General features: G+C 55.5%; 1 protein-coding gene across 1 annotated transcript in view; it reads left to right on the forward strand.

The window, feature by feature from the left end:
- The window catches only part of ITGA3 (integrin subunit alpha 3), a 42,415-nt gene that overhangs the window by 28,383 nt on the left and 1,105 nt on the right, over nt 1-12,927 (forward strand). Inside the window, 13 exon segments of the mRNA XM_090041676.1 lie at nt 1,203-1,349; nt 2,401-2,498; nt 4,089-4,254; nt 4,776-4,844; nt 5,164-5,243; nt 6,044-6,121; nt 6,575-6,677; nt 6,759-6,935; nt 7,302-7,415; nt 7,934-8,047; nt 8,796-8,894; nt 9,231-9,356; nt 11,091-11,242. Of these exon segments, the coding sequence (XP_089897802.1) occupies nt 1,203-1,349; nt 2,401-2,498; nt 4,089-4,254; nt 4,776-4,844; nt 5,164-5,243; nt 6,044-6,121; nt 6,575-6,677; nt 6,759-6,935; nt 7,302-7,415; nt 7,934-8,047; nt 8,796-8,894; nt 9,231-9,356; nt 11,091-11,201 (1,482 nt within the window). The 3' untranslated portion in view covers nt 11,202-11,242.

Raw genomic sequence — 12,927 nt, forward strand, 5'->3', positions numbered from 1 at the left:
TGAAGGATTGGACCAAAAAAATCCCATGAGGTTCAATAAGGACAAGTGTAAAGTGTTGCACTTAGGACAGAACAATCCCATGTACCAGTACAGGCTTGGGACTGACTGGCTAAGTAGCAGCTCCTTAGACAAGGACCTGGGGGTTACAGTGGACTATAAGCTGAATATGAGACAGCAGTGTGTCCTTATTGCCAGAAGGCTAAATGGCATGCTGGGCTGGACTGGTAGGCACATTGTCAGCGGATTGAGGGAAGTGATTCTTCCCCTCTGTTTGACACTGGTGAGGCCACATCTGGAGTACTGTGTCCAGTTTTGGGCCCCCCACTACAGAAAGGATGTGGAAAAATTGGAAAGTGTCCAGTGGAGGGCAACAAAGATGGTTCAGGGACTGGGGTATATGACTTCTGAGGAAAGGCTGAGGGAACTGGGCTTATTTAGTCAGCAGAAGGGAAAAGATTGAGGGGGGATTTAATAGCATCCTTCAGCTACCTGAAGGATGGTTCAAAAGAAGATGGAACCTGGACTGTTCTCAGTTGTGCAGGATGACAGAACAAGGGGCAATGGTGTCAAACTGCAGCAAGAGAAATTTAGGTTAGATATTAGGAAAAACTCTCACCAGGAGGGTTTACAGCACTGGAACAGGTTACCCAGAGAGATTGTAGAATTTCCATTCTTGGGGGTTTTTAAGACTTGCCTAGACAAAGCCTTGACTGGGATGATCCTGCTAGGATCAGGGGGTTGGATTAGACCTCCTGAGTTCCCTTTCAATCCTAATTTTCTTTGATTCTGTAACCCAGCAGGCCATGGGTTCTTATCTCTCCTCAATTCCATATAGCTGGCCGGGTCCATGGGCTGTGAGATCTGCATGTCCTAGGCTGTGGGTTCAAGTGTCCAGACTGGTTGTGGTGACCCCAGGTGGTTGCACACCCCCTCCCAATAGGGAGGTACTTGTGATGAGTTTGGTGTGGTTCAGACACAGTGGACAGGGAAGCACATGGAGAAGAACTGTCCCCTTGTGGCTGGCAGCCAAGGACCCCTGACAGGGGCTGAGTGTGCTGGGGAGGGATCTTGTCTGCCCTGGGGGTGAGGGATGTATGGATGACCTGGCTTCCAGGATGTCCCTGTTGGCAGGCCTGGTTCAGCGGGGGGGGGGGGGTGCCCCAGCCAGCAGCAGCCACTGCCCCCTGCTGTCCACTCTGCAGGAGAATATCCGTGACAAGCTGCACCCCATTGCTCTGCATATGAACTACTCGCTGGAGGAGAAGCAACGGGACTTCCAGCTGGGACTGTATTCCCTCAACGCTTACCCTGTCCTGAATGAGGACCAGCCCCGGGAGAACCACACTGAGGTGGGGCAGCCTGAGTGGGGAGTGGCTGGACAGGGCCGGGCCAGGCAGAGGGGAGCAGAGCCTGTTGGCGCTTGCTTGAAGCACATACCAGAGTGTGGGGTGGAAAGGCCTGTGTGGCTGGCATCTGGGCAAGGACAGGGAAGCAGGACTTCTGGGTTCCCTTGCCAGCTCTGATGCTGTGATTGGGGTATGGGAAGGGGGCAGAGCCAGGATTCTGGGTTCCACTTCCAGCTCTGACGCTGGCTTGGTGTGAATAGGGGCTGAGCAGCAGACCAGCAGCCAGGACTTGTGGGTTCTGCTCCTGTTTCTACGTCTCTGACCCTGGGTCAGTCTGACTGTCTCAACCTCTGTGCCTCAGTTTCGCCACGTGTAAAACAACAGCAGTAGAACCCTTTGCCATGGGCTGGAGCCGCTGTTCCTCCTGCTGAGGCTTTTGGGGCTCCACTCCAAGGCTTTGCTCTGGCTTGCCACTCTGCAGCAGTGATGAGCCCTGGTATTTGGGTTAAATGCGTCTCACCGCCCACCTCCTGGGACCATAACTGCCTGCAGCTTGGCAGACGGCTCAACTTTGCAAGGAGCCCTCAGCAGTGAGGGCATGAACGTGAAGGCCCAGGGGATGGAAAGCATCCTCTTCACCCTGGAGGGTCCCCCAGTGTGGGGTGGGGGAGAAGACATTCCCATCTTGCCCCTCCAGATGCTAAACCTCCCCTGCAGCAGCCCCTTGGCACCACCTGGTGGCCAAACAGTGCATGGCAGCAGTGTCCTTGGCACTGGTACTTCCTGTCTTACCCCCCAATTCCTCTGCTCTGGATAGTGTGCACTGTGTGTGGGGGTGCTGATCCAGCCCGTTGCTAATGGAAACAGCCCTACACCCCCTGCTGGTCCTGGTGGTGCTGCTGGGGTCAAACTGCAAGAGGATAACAGCTTCCTACTGAGGGTGGGCGTTAGAGCTGCTCTGGCTGCAGGGTGCCAGGTGTTGGGGGAGCAACTGGGGGGGCTGTGGACTCAGAGCGGGGCAGGGGCTGGAGTCACCAAGGATACCTGCCTGCAGATCAACTTCCAGAAGGAGTGTGGCCTTGACAACAAGTGCAACAGCAACCTGCAGTTGACGGCCGCCTTTGTTCCTGAGCAGGGCCAACTGCTGTCCAGGTGAGGATGAAAGAGGTGGGCTCCATAAGGGTCCTGGAGGGGCACAAGGAGTAAGCATTCAAGGGAACCAGCCTCAGGGTGAAGGATGGGGGAGGGGGTCCCAGCCTTGTGCCCCCAGCTGGCTCGGGCCTGCCTAACCTCCCACCCTGGGATGGGGGAGGGGGTCTCTTCCAAGCCCCATCTGTGTGAGGGGCGGGGGTCTCTTTTCCTGTGTGTCACACTTCCACTCCCATCTGACTGTCATCAGAGCAGGATGCAGGCCATTGGCTTGAGGTTACAGTGAAGTAGGTTTAGACTGGATATCAGGAAAAATGTCTTCACTGTTAGAATAGTGGAACAGACTACCTAGGGAAGCTGTGGACTCTCCCTTAATGGAGCTGTTCAAGAAGAGGTTGGACAGTCACTGGTTGGGGATGATCTAGGCCCCGCTGTGCCTATGTTCTACTATGGCTATTTCACATACTTCTGGGCTTTGTGGGTTGTAGGATTGGGCTGGAAGGGAATCCATGCCCCTCCTGCCCCTCCATTTCTGCTACTTGTGTTAGGTGTGGGGCTTTTTAAAGCTTTCTTCAGAGCCATTGGATTCTGGCTGCAGCCAAGGCTGTGGATTTTGACTGGGGTGTGCCAGTGCTCCTGCTGTGATTTAAAGCCAGAGATTACTGGCTAAAGTGTCCTGGCCTGCTGCTCAGGGTCAAACCAATTGCCGTATTTGGGGTCAGGAAGGTATTTCATCCCATGGTCAGATTGATACAGACTGGGGGGTTTTGCTTTTCTGTGTAGCAGGGGGCCTGGCGCTCTGCCAGGGATTCTTCAAGCACATATTTATAACCTTTTATAGAAGCAGGATACGGGTTTCCCTCACTTTATGCGGGTTCTGTATATGCAAATTCACTCTTATGTGATAACCCTTTTTATACTAAAAAATTGTTATATGCGAGATAAATTCACTCTGATGCAATTAGTGTGGTGGAAGCCAGCAGTTAACTGCTTTGTGCGGTGCATTGTGGGAGCGATGCACACCAAACTATAGTCACCTCTGTGGATCTGTGCTCCTTGATCATGGTCTGCGACGTGTTTCTGTAGTTGCCATCCCCATTATGATAGTGCCCTGTGCTTGTGTGTACTGTGTGCTGTTGGTGACTACCAAAATTGTCTTGTAAAAGTGGTAGAAATGGGTCTGGGGGTCAGTACAGTCGAGGTCTTGGAATTTGTCCCTATGTGTTGCATTGTAAAGTGGGTTCCCTTTATGCGAATTCAAGTTATGTGCTGTTTTCCAGGAACGCATGTACAGCATAAAGCAAGGGAAACCTGTATTGACTGCCATGTTTTACCCATGGCAGGTTAGGGTGCTAGGTCTTGTGTTGTGTCAGGGTTGATACTAGTTTTACAAAGAGGTTAGGTTATGGATTTGTATGAAATAGTTTGGATAAGGATGATTCTGTCATGTAGGAAGTTGGACTAGGTGACCTATGGAGGTCCCTTACAGCCCTGTGATTTCTGTGGTAAGGGGCCCCCCCCTCACCCCCCAGCCAGCGAGGCCCCTCTTGGCAGGTCTCTGAGGAAGTCCATGCTGATGTTTCCCTGGCACAGGATGAATGGGACCCAGATGCTACAGTACAGCCGGGACGTCAAGAAGCTGCATCTCAGCGTGGTCATCACCAACACCCCCACGACGAAGGCTAATGGCGAGGATGCCCACGAGGCCCTGCTAAACATTACTGTGCCCCCCACCCTGCTGCCTTCCTCTGTCCGCCCTGTAAGGACCCATCCCCATCCCCTTTACTGTCCAGCAGAGGCCAGGCCTCACCCCCTGACACTGTGTAGAAGGGCAGCATAGACCTGAGCCCCAGGACAGATGAACCCTCTGTCTGTCTGTCTGCCCAAGCTCTGGGCTGATTTCCTATATGGGGTTCAGAGTCCTTGCTCTGCTCCACTGATGGGCACCATTTCCAAGCAGGGCTAGGGAAGGCCATGGCTGGGCACATAGTTGCCATGGTGCTTTGCAAGCAGGCTGTACCGCTAGCTTGGGTTGGTTAACCCAGGGGGAAACCAGGGCTAGGATATGAGGCTGGCTTCCCCTCCCTAGAGGGGAGTATGGTGGGGCAGGGGGCCTTCTCTGGGATGGGGCGTATCACAGTTTGAGTGCTCAGGTGGGGTGTGGGGCACAGGAATGGAGCTGCTGGGAGTTGTGACCTGCTCCTGGGAGAGGGCCAGGGGGCTCTTGACTGAGGCTGAGAAGTCCTGCTGAGGCCTGCTTTCTCCCTTCTGCCACCCCAGAGCGGTGCCTGCACCTTCGAGGAGACAGTGCTGTGTGAGCTGGGCAACCCCTTCAAGAGGAACCAGAAGGTGACTCTGTCTCAGCAGGGATGCCAAGGTCCCTGGGCGTGGGGCAGGAACACAACCAGTGGGGATGACTGAGGGGGGAGGGTTGCACCACAGCGAGCCCCTTTAGGGGGCAAGGCAGTCTGTGAGTGGCTGCAGGTGCCCTGTGGTCCTGGGATCAAGACCTTGCAGCGGTGTACCTAGGATGGGTGACTGCTGTGTCTGCAGCACGACAGATACTGCAGGCAGCTTTGCTGGGTAAGCCTGGTAGCATCTTTGCAGGCCCAGCCCCCTCCCACCCACTCCTATGCCAGCCTGGTAGCATCTGTCCCCTCTGTTCCAGATGGAGCTGACCATCACCTTTGAGGCCATCGGGATCACACTGGACACACGGGAGATCATGGTGGAGCTCGAGCTGTCCACGTGAGTCCCCTTGCCAGGGCTGGAGAGAACTGGGTCTGGCTCCAGGGCTGGGGGTATGGGTTAAACAGTTGTCAGGGTAGAGAAGTAGGAAGCAGTGTCCAGCCTCTCGGCTGTGAAGGATCCATTTCTCACAACATGCTGCCCCATGTTCCCAGGAATGACCTACTGCAGATTGGCAGCTGCCTCTGGGGAAGTGTGACCACAGACCAACAGCGCTTAGTGGCGCTATACAATGCTATAGGATGGGGATGGCCAATCTACGGCATGGGTGCCACAAGTGGCATGGGCAGACCCTGCATGTGGCACATGGCAGAGCAGGGGGAGGGTGGGGAGGCAGGCAGTATGGCAGCAGGCCAGGCAGGAAGCAGAAAGCAGAGCAGCAAATCAGGTAGGGGAAGGAAATCAAAGTGGTAGTTAGGGAGGGCATGGAGCTTTAATTTGTAGCACACCTGCCCACAAAGGTTGGCTCCCACTGCTCTAGGAGAACACAGCATCCCACTGACACTGGTGGGATAGTCCCAAAAGGGGCACAGTGGGGCAGCCTCAAAAGGGGCACAAACATGGCAAGGGATCTTTTCTGTTCAGCAGGGGCCAGGACTAACTCTGAATGATGGCTGTGCTAGGGTATGAGGGTGGGCACTACTTCAGAACAGAGGGCACCCCTTATTGAGCCCCGCTCCTCCCCTTGCAGCACGGGTCTGTTTTGTGAGTGCCAGGTATGGGTGTCTCAGCCCTTGTACCTGGCAGCAAGAATTGAGGTATAGACTGATGTAATGTGGCCTCTGCCTTGTCTCCGGCAGGCTGAGCTACCAGGAGGACCTGAGGCCAGTGTGGGCTGAGTTGCTGCTTGACTACACCATCCACCCAGCTCTCTCCGTGTGCGTATCTCTGGGTTCCCCACCATCCCCCAGCCCAATCAGACCCTGGTTTCATGAGTCCAAGCCTCTCCCTGGCACCTTCTTCTCAATAAAGTACCTGGCCTTGCCAAGAGTGTGCAGATCAGAGTGCTTCTGCACTGGACCCCATGGCTGCCCCTCCCAAGAGTGGGATCCCCGTGAGGAGCTGGGGCAGGATTTGAGGTCCAAAGGGCTCAGCTTCTCTGAGGCAGTGCCTGCTGGGATAACTACTCAGGATACTGTTGTGTGTGCGGTCCATGGCTCTTACTTCATGGCTGGCTGGAGCCTCCCAACCCCACACCCTGGCCTGGCCTCATGCCAACCCTAGCAAGACTGGCTAGCAATCTGTGACTCATCTGTTTCCATCAGATGCCCCCTGCAGTGCCTTCCCAGCCTTTGCTGCCTCATTCATAAAATGTGTTCTGCCCCTAACAGGACACCTTCCCAGGTGCAGACGTACTTCAGTGGAACAGTGGTGGGGGAGTCGGCCATGAAAAAAGAGGCTGATGTTGGGAGCCCTGTCAGGTTTGATTTCAAGGTAAGGATGCTGCTCCTGGTCTAGGGCTGGGGCTGCAGGGAGAAGTCGGGGCCTGAGTCCCACCCAGGCTCTGTTTTGCAGGTGAGCACCAAGGGGGAGATGCTGGGCTCCCTGGGCACCATTATCTTGGGCTTCGAGTGGCCCTATGAGATCCCCAATGGCAAGTGGCTGCTGTACCCCACTGAGATTCTCATCGGAGGCAATGAGAGCAGACGCTGCCAGCCGCCGGGGGATGTCATCAACCCCCTCAACCTCACCGTGAGTCCTGGACTGTGGCCTGGTAACCTGGTCCCCTCCTGCTGTCTTGTTCCCCTCTTTTCTTTCCCTCTTCTCGCGCCTTCTTCTTGCCCTTTGCTCCCTTTTTCTTCCCCCTCCCCTTTCTTTTTTCTCTCCTTGAGCTGCATTCAGCAGCCCCACAATGGCACATGGCAGCCTGCAGGAGGCAGCACTAACCTGTAGGCAGGGTGGGCAGCCTATGGTCCCACTGCAGTTGCCTCATGACAAGAGCCGTGATTTTGCCCTGCAAGGTGGTCAGCTGGTCACTGCTGGTCTTCACTGCCCTAGGAAGCTGGGGGCAGGCTCTGTGTGTCTGGCGGGGCCCTCACTAGCTCGGTTCCTCTACAGCTTCTGGACAATGTCTCCTCACCTCGGCGGAGACGCGAGCTGGAGACAGCACTGCACACCGAGCTCCCCATCACATTAGCTGCTGCCAAGAAAGCCAGGTCACAAGCGCAACTGGTGAGTCCCCCACTCCCTGCCCCACAGCAGGCTGAGCCCTCCCTGACCATGGGGAGAGTGTACCCCTGGTACTGACCCTGCCCTATGGTTCCAGAGAGAGGGATAGAAAGATATCCTGGCCCTTGTGTCCCAGAAGTCGCAACCTGTATGGTGGAGTTGAAGGGCAAATCTGTTTGCTGGAGCCCGTAAAGGGTCCATGACACAGTTGCACAGTTATGGCTGAGCCCATGAGCTGGCAGCAGTGTCTTCCATGGACAGAGAGCTGCTACCCCTGCCCAGGACCGTAAGTGACTGGAGTTTGGAGCCCACTGCTGGGGCATAACAGCAGCATGAGTGCATCATGATAGGGTCCTTGCCTGTCCACACCGCATTGGTCCTTGGGCCAGACCAAACCCACCTAACTGGGCCCCAAGCCCAGCCTGTCCCATGCCACTGGGCTGTAGGCCCACCCAACCCCAGACTGGCTTGTCCTGCCTGAGCTGCCCCACTAACATGGCAGTCTCTGTTCCTTCCTGCAGAGCTGTGCCTTGGGCACATCCCGCTGCATCTGGATTGAGTGCCCCCTCCATGATACCAGGACATTGACAACTGTCAGCATTCGAGCACGTGTGTGGAACAGCACCTTCATCGAGGTCTGTGCCCAGCCCCTGCTCCTCTCCTCACAGAGACCCAGCTGGATGGGGGGATCCTGCCAGGCAGATCAGGCTCACCCCCTAGTTACCCCAAAGCACCCAGAGGAAACGATGACTCCACAGGGGGCAGCTTATGTGGAACTCCCTGCCTCAAGACACCTGGGGTGAGGGGAAGAGGGGGAGAGTCTGAGGCCGCATTGGGTCTGACTGCCCAGGTACCCAGCTGGAGTTTGGTGGAGGGTAGGGAGTGGCCAAAAGCTACAAGAGAAGGCACAAGGCTGGGGGGAGAGTCTTCCCTCTCTCGCAGGCAGCCATCCAGGTGATCCCCTCCAAATCTTGACCTCAGTGTGTCTTGGCTTCTCTGCCCCAGTCTTCAGGTCAAAGGGTCTCTCCGTGCCATGTATTCAATGAGTTTGGCAGGTCTTGGCCTAGTCCCTCATGGCAGTGTCCATCTCTCACTCCAATGGCTGGCACTGTTGCCCCTGTTCCCAGCAGCCTCAGCAGAGGGAGTGAGAGTCAGAGTGATGCACAGAGGCTGTGCCCCCTGCCCATGCCCAGGGATTGGGTGGGCAGGGCAGTGCAGAGGAAGCTCTCCCTGCCCCTGCCAGACCTGCTTGGAGTTGGACACATCTGGTCTGTGGGTTTAGAGCGGGTGGGAGAAGGCTGTGGGCTACTTCTGGCCCAGCCTGGACAGTACTGAGGGCAGTACCCTCCCCTACCTCACTCCTGTGTCCATCTGGGTGAACAGGAGTACAGCAGCTATGACCGCATCAAGGTGGAGGGGCAAGCCACCCTGTTCCTCCGGACCAATGTGGCCACCATCAACATGAAGAACCACACAGTGCAGGTGAGTCGGCTGTGTTGGGCCCATTAACATGCATGTGCCCTTTTAAATCCAGTGTCCCATGCTGGGAAAGGCTGGGATTATCCCCGGCCAGTGTCTCTGCAATGCCACTTACAGGGAATGGCTGGGGTATCTGGGAGTGCCCCACAGCCACTGCAGTGTCCCCTGCTGACTTCAGTAGGTAGAAGCTCCCCCAGCAGCCAGTGCTTACCCCCCAGCTTGCACTGGAGCTGCTGGATACCCCAGTGCCAGTCAGGCACTCAGACGCAGGCTGCCTCGCAGTAGCTGTAGTTACAGCTTCACAACTGCCCCCATCTGAGCATGTGGCTTGGCTTCCAGTTCGTTGTGGACATCGACTCAGAGCTGACAGAGGAGCAGCCGGCGGAGATTGCGCTGTGGTTGGTGCTCTTTGCTGTGGGAGCTGGGCTGTTGCTGCTGGGGCTGATCGTCCTCCTGCTCTGGAAGGTGAGAGAAGGGACAGTGACTCAATTCAGGGGAGGAGGGTGCCCATCCTGTGTCCAGGTGAATACAGGAATGGCCAGGAGTGAGTGGCACCTCCCTGGGATCTGGGCCGAGGCTTGGCATACTTATGACACCGATGGATGTATGCTCCTAAGCAGCTGGTGACGCAGTATTGTATATTGCCATCCCTGCTTCCAGCATGGCCAGAACCCTTACTTCTGAGGCTCCCAACCTGAATATCTTAGGCTGGAAACCCTGCAGCCTTCCCTCACAGTGTCCCATTGCCAATGGCACTTACCACTACGACACAGCCACCTCTGGGGTGGAATATGGGACTTGGTTATGCTGTTGGATCGTACCTAGAGAGGCAGTTAGAGTTAGTTAGGGAGATTTGAATGTAATCGGCCATGCTGGGGTGGGGTTAGTGCCCTGTTTCGAGCACAAACATCATGGGAACTCAGTGAGGTCCTCTGTGCCATGCCTGACAACATTTCAGTGCTTCTCGTCTCCAGGCCAAAGTATAGCATGAGCAGTGACCCCTACTACATAACCAACACTTCCTAGCTATCTCGCATCCAGGACCCCTCTGGCAAACCCTGCTTAGCTTGGCAGAGCTGACTGATGTGCTGTGAAGGAGATGAGCTGCAAGGCTGCTCCTCAGTGGCAGGGGTGGAGGAGAGGATCTTCAGGGCAATCGCCTGACCCTGTGGTGTCTCAGCAGTTTGCCTCTAAGTGTTCAGAGCCAAGAACATGGGCTGTTCCTGGGAACCCCTGAGCTGTGTTGCCCCTGTCCCTGCCCAGCAAGAATCCTGAGCCTGTTGTGCAATGGGAGGTGTCTCTGCAGACATAACCTCTCACAGGCCCTGGCACTGTGCTGCGGCAGCTTCCACAGCCTCGCTGACCACTTTGCAGGCACAGTGATAGCAGCCCCCACTCTGGTTAGCAGGGAGCAACAAAATCCAGCCTGCCTGGGAGCCCCCAGTGTAAGCGGGGTTCCTGGGGCGCTGCCTTAGTATACTGCCACTCTACAGCCCTCCTTCCCTCCCGCACTGAAGCATGCCAAGCACATGTCCCAGAGTGGGGAGGGCAGGCCAGGCTGCTCTGTGCTGCAGAATGGTCTCTTTCTCGCCCTTGCCCTCCCCACCCCGGCAGACGGGTATAGCTTGGAGCAGTCCCTGGGCTGCTCTGCTGTAAGTCCAACAGAATCCCAGGGCTTCCTCCTTACCACCACTCGGCCTACACGACTGCTCCAGCCTCAGCTCAACTGCGGTCCAGGCTGAAGGCAGGGCCTTGCACACCTCCTTGCAAGCTCTGCCTGTGGGGCTGCAGGGTGCAGAGAAGCATCTGCAATTGGCATGTCACCAATAATGGCAGATGTGGTAGGACATACCTCCTGTAACCTCCAAGTTGCACCAGCTCTGCCTGAAGCTGCATTGGACTAAGCGCACCTCTGATCCAGGGGAGCAGAGCCACTTCAGCGTGGTCCCCCTTCCCCCACCACACCATCAGTGCCCTGAAGAGAGTCCAGTCTGCACTGGGTCAGGGTGAAGTTCAAGTGATCCAGGAGGTCATACAGCGTGTCCATTGAACAGAATTATGTCACTGCTTTCCTGAGACCCAGTGCAGGCAGAGATCCACCCTTCACCTTCCCACAAGATGCGGCCACTTCTGGGCTGGAGCATTCCCTCCTGATGGCCACCTCACCACCCCTGATTAGTGTTGCCTGCTTCCTTGTAGTGTGGCTTCTTCCGGAGGGCAAACACGCGAGCCATGTATGAGGCCAAGGCCCAGAAGGCGGAGATGAAGATCCAGCCGTCTGAAACGGAGCGGCTGACTGACGACTACTAGCTCAGGGCCCCTTTGCTCTGAGAGCCTGCTCCAGCCTCTCGGTAATGACCCAGGGGCGGGGCAAGGCACAAGGGGGTGGGGCCTCTCCCATACCTAATTTTGCACCCTGTCCCTGTGATGCTTTCCCCTGTTGCCCTCTGCTCTACCTGGATGGCAGCTCTCTTCTCTCTCTCTCCTCTCCAAGGGGCCTTTTGAATCTTCATGTGTGTAGTCCAGTTTCATCCCCTGCTTTCCAGGGGTCGATGCTTTTGACTGCATCTTTCAGCTGGTGTGTTCTGATCCCTAATCCCCCTCCACTCTTTCCCAGCTCCTCTTTGTGCTGCCTCACTCTGCTGAGTCCTGTTCAGGCTCCAGGGAGATGCAGGTTGTAGCTCTGTGTGTGTGTGCACGCATGTGCGTGTGCGCATGCGTGTGTATGTCCGTTTCACTCGATGAGATCCCACCCATGTCTGTAATTTGTCTTGCTTGCAGGAAGCAGACACACAGCAGCTTTACATTGGTATAATCTGCCCTCATGCTGATGTAAATGTGGAGCAGACACAAGGTACAGTTCTGCACTGGTTGGTGTCTGTTACTCCACTGTGGAGTAAAGTAACCCTTCAAAGTCATGAGTAACTACACAGCCCAATAAGTTACATGAGTTTACAAGATAGTAGCCACGTTTATGCACGGCACTGACTGCACAGGTGTTACACAGTCATTTTGCATTTGCATAACCACATACTAAATGTCTATGCAGTAACCAGTGTTACTGTGCAGTTGTGTCCTGGCACGGTTGCCTAGTGATGCTTACTGGGCAATATCTCTTTACTGCTGCACCGTAGCTTGTTACCACTGCGTAGTAGCGTCACATGGTTCATGCCCAGCGACACTGCTGCACAGTAGTAACAAGCTACTGTGCAGCAGTAAAGAGCTACTGCACAGTAAGCATCTCTTGTAAACATGGCCTGTGTGTCTGCAACTCTGCTGTGTTTCCCAGGGTAGTTCATGAACAGCGCAAGCAGGATATTACTAGCTTTCTCATGACAGTAGTAAGGCGATGTAGTAGGGCCTGCTGTAGACCCCTGCTTCCAGAAGCTCAGTCCTTGGAGCACTGGGTTAGCTTGCTCCGGGATACAGAGTGATGCAAGTTACACCAGTGTAAATGCTGCACGTCTGCATGCTCAGAACCTGCAAGGGAATGCCCAGCTCTGTGTTCTGCAGTCCCCAGGTTGGGAGATAACAGTAGTGAGGTAGGTGTGTGACAAACTTAGGCCTCTGAGGGCTTTTGCTGGTCACCAGTTGAAGCTAAGAAGGAATTTTTTCCCTTTCATGGATGCTGCTGGCTTCTGTGGCTAGGGCATTGCCTTCCTCTGAGGCACTGTGACTAGGACATTAGCCTCAGCCAAGGCTAGGGTTTCTGCTTGATGCACAGATGTTCCTGCTGGTTCTTAAAAAAAAACCCAGAGGGACTGGCTGGAGTGTCTTTCTCTTCCACTTCAGGGTCAAACCCACAGCCACATTTGGGGTCAGGAAGGGGTGTTTCTCCCAGGTCAGACTGGCACAGACTGGGGGTTCTGCCTTTCTCTGTAGCATGGGGCCATCCTCTGAGCAGATGTTAACTCCTTCCCTGTCACAGTTGTGGCAGGGCACTGGCAGCCCCCTCGCTTCCCTGCTGTTACCTGGCGCTGGTTGTAAGGTGTCCTCGGTGCTTCAGCTGCTGTTCTGGTGACTGGGGGGAGAGTCT

The sequence above is a fragment of the Crocodylus siamensis genome, chromosome 4, assembly GCF_052110815.1.
Source record: "Crocodylus siamensis isolate JL-2025a chromosome 4, ASM5211081v1, whole genome shotgun sequence".
NCBI lineage: Eukaryota > Metazoa > Chordata > Crocodylia > Crocodylidae > Crocodylus > Crocodylus siamensis.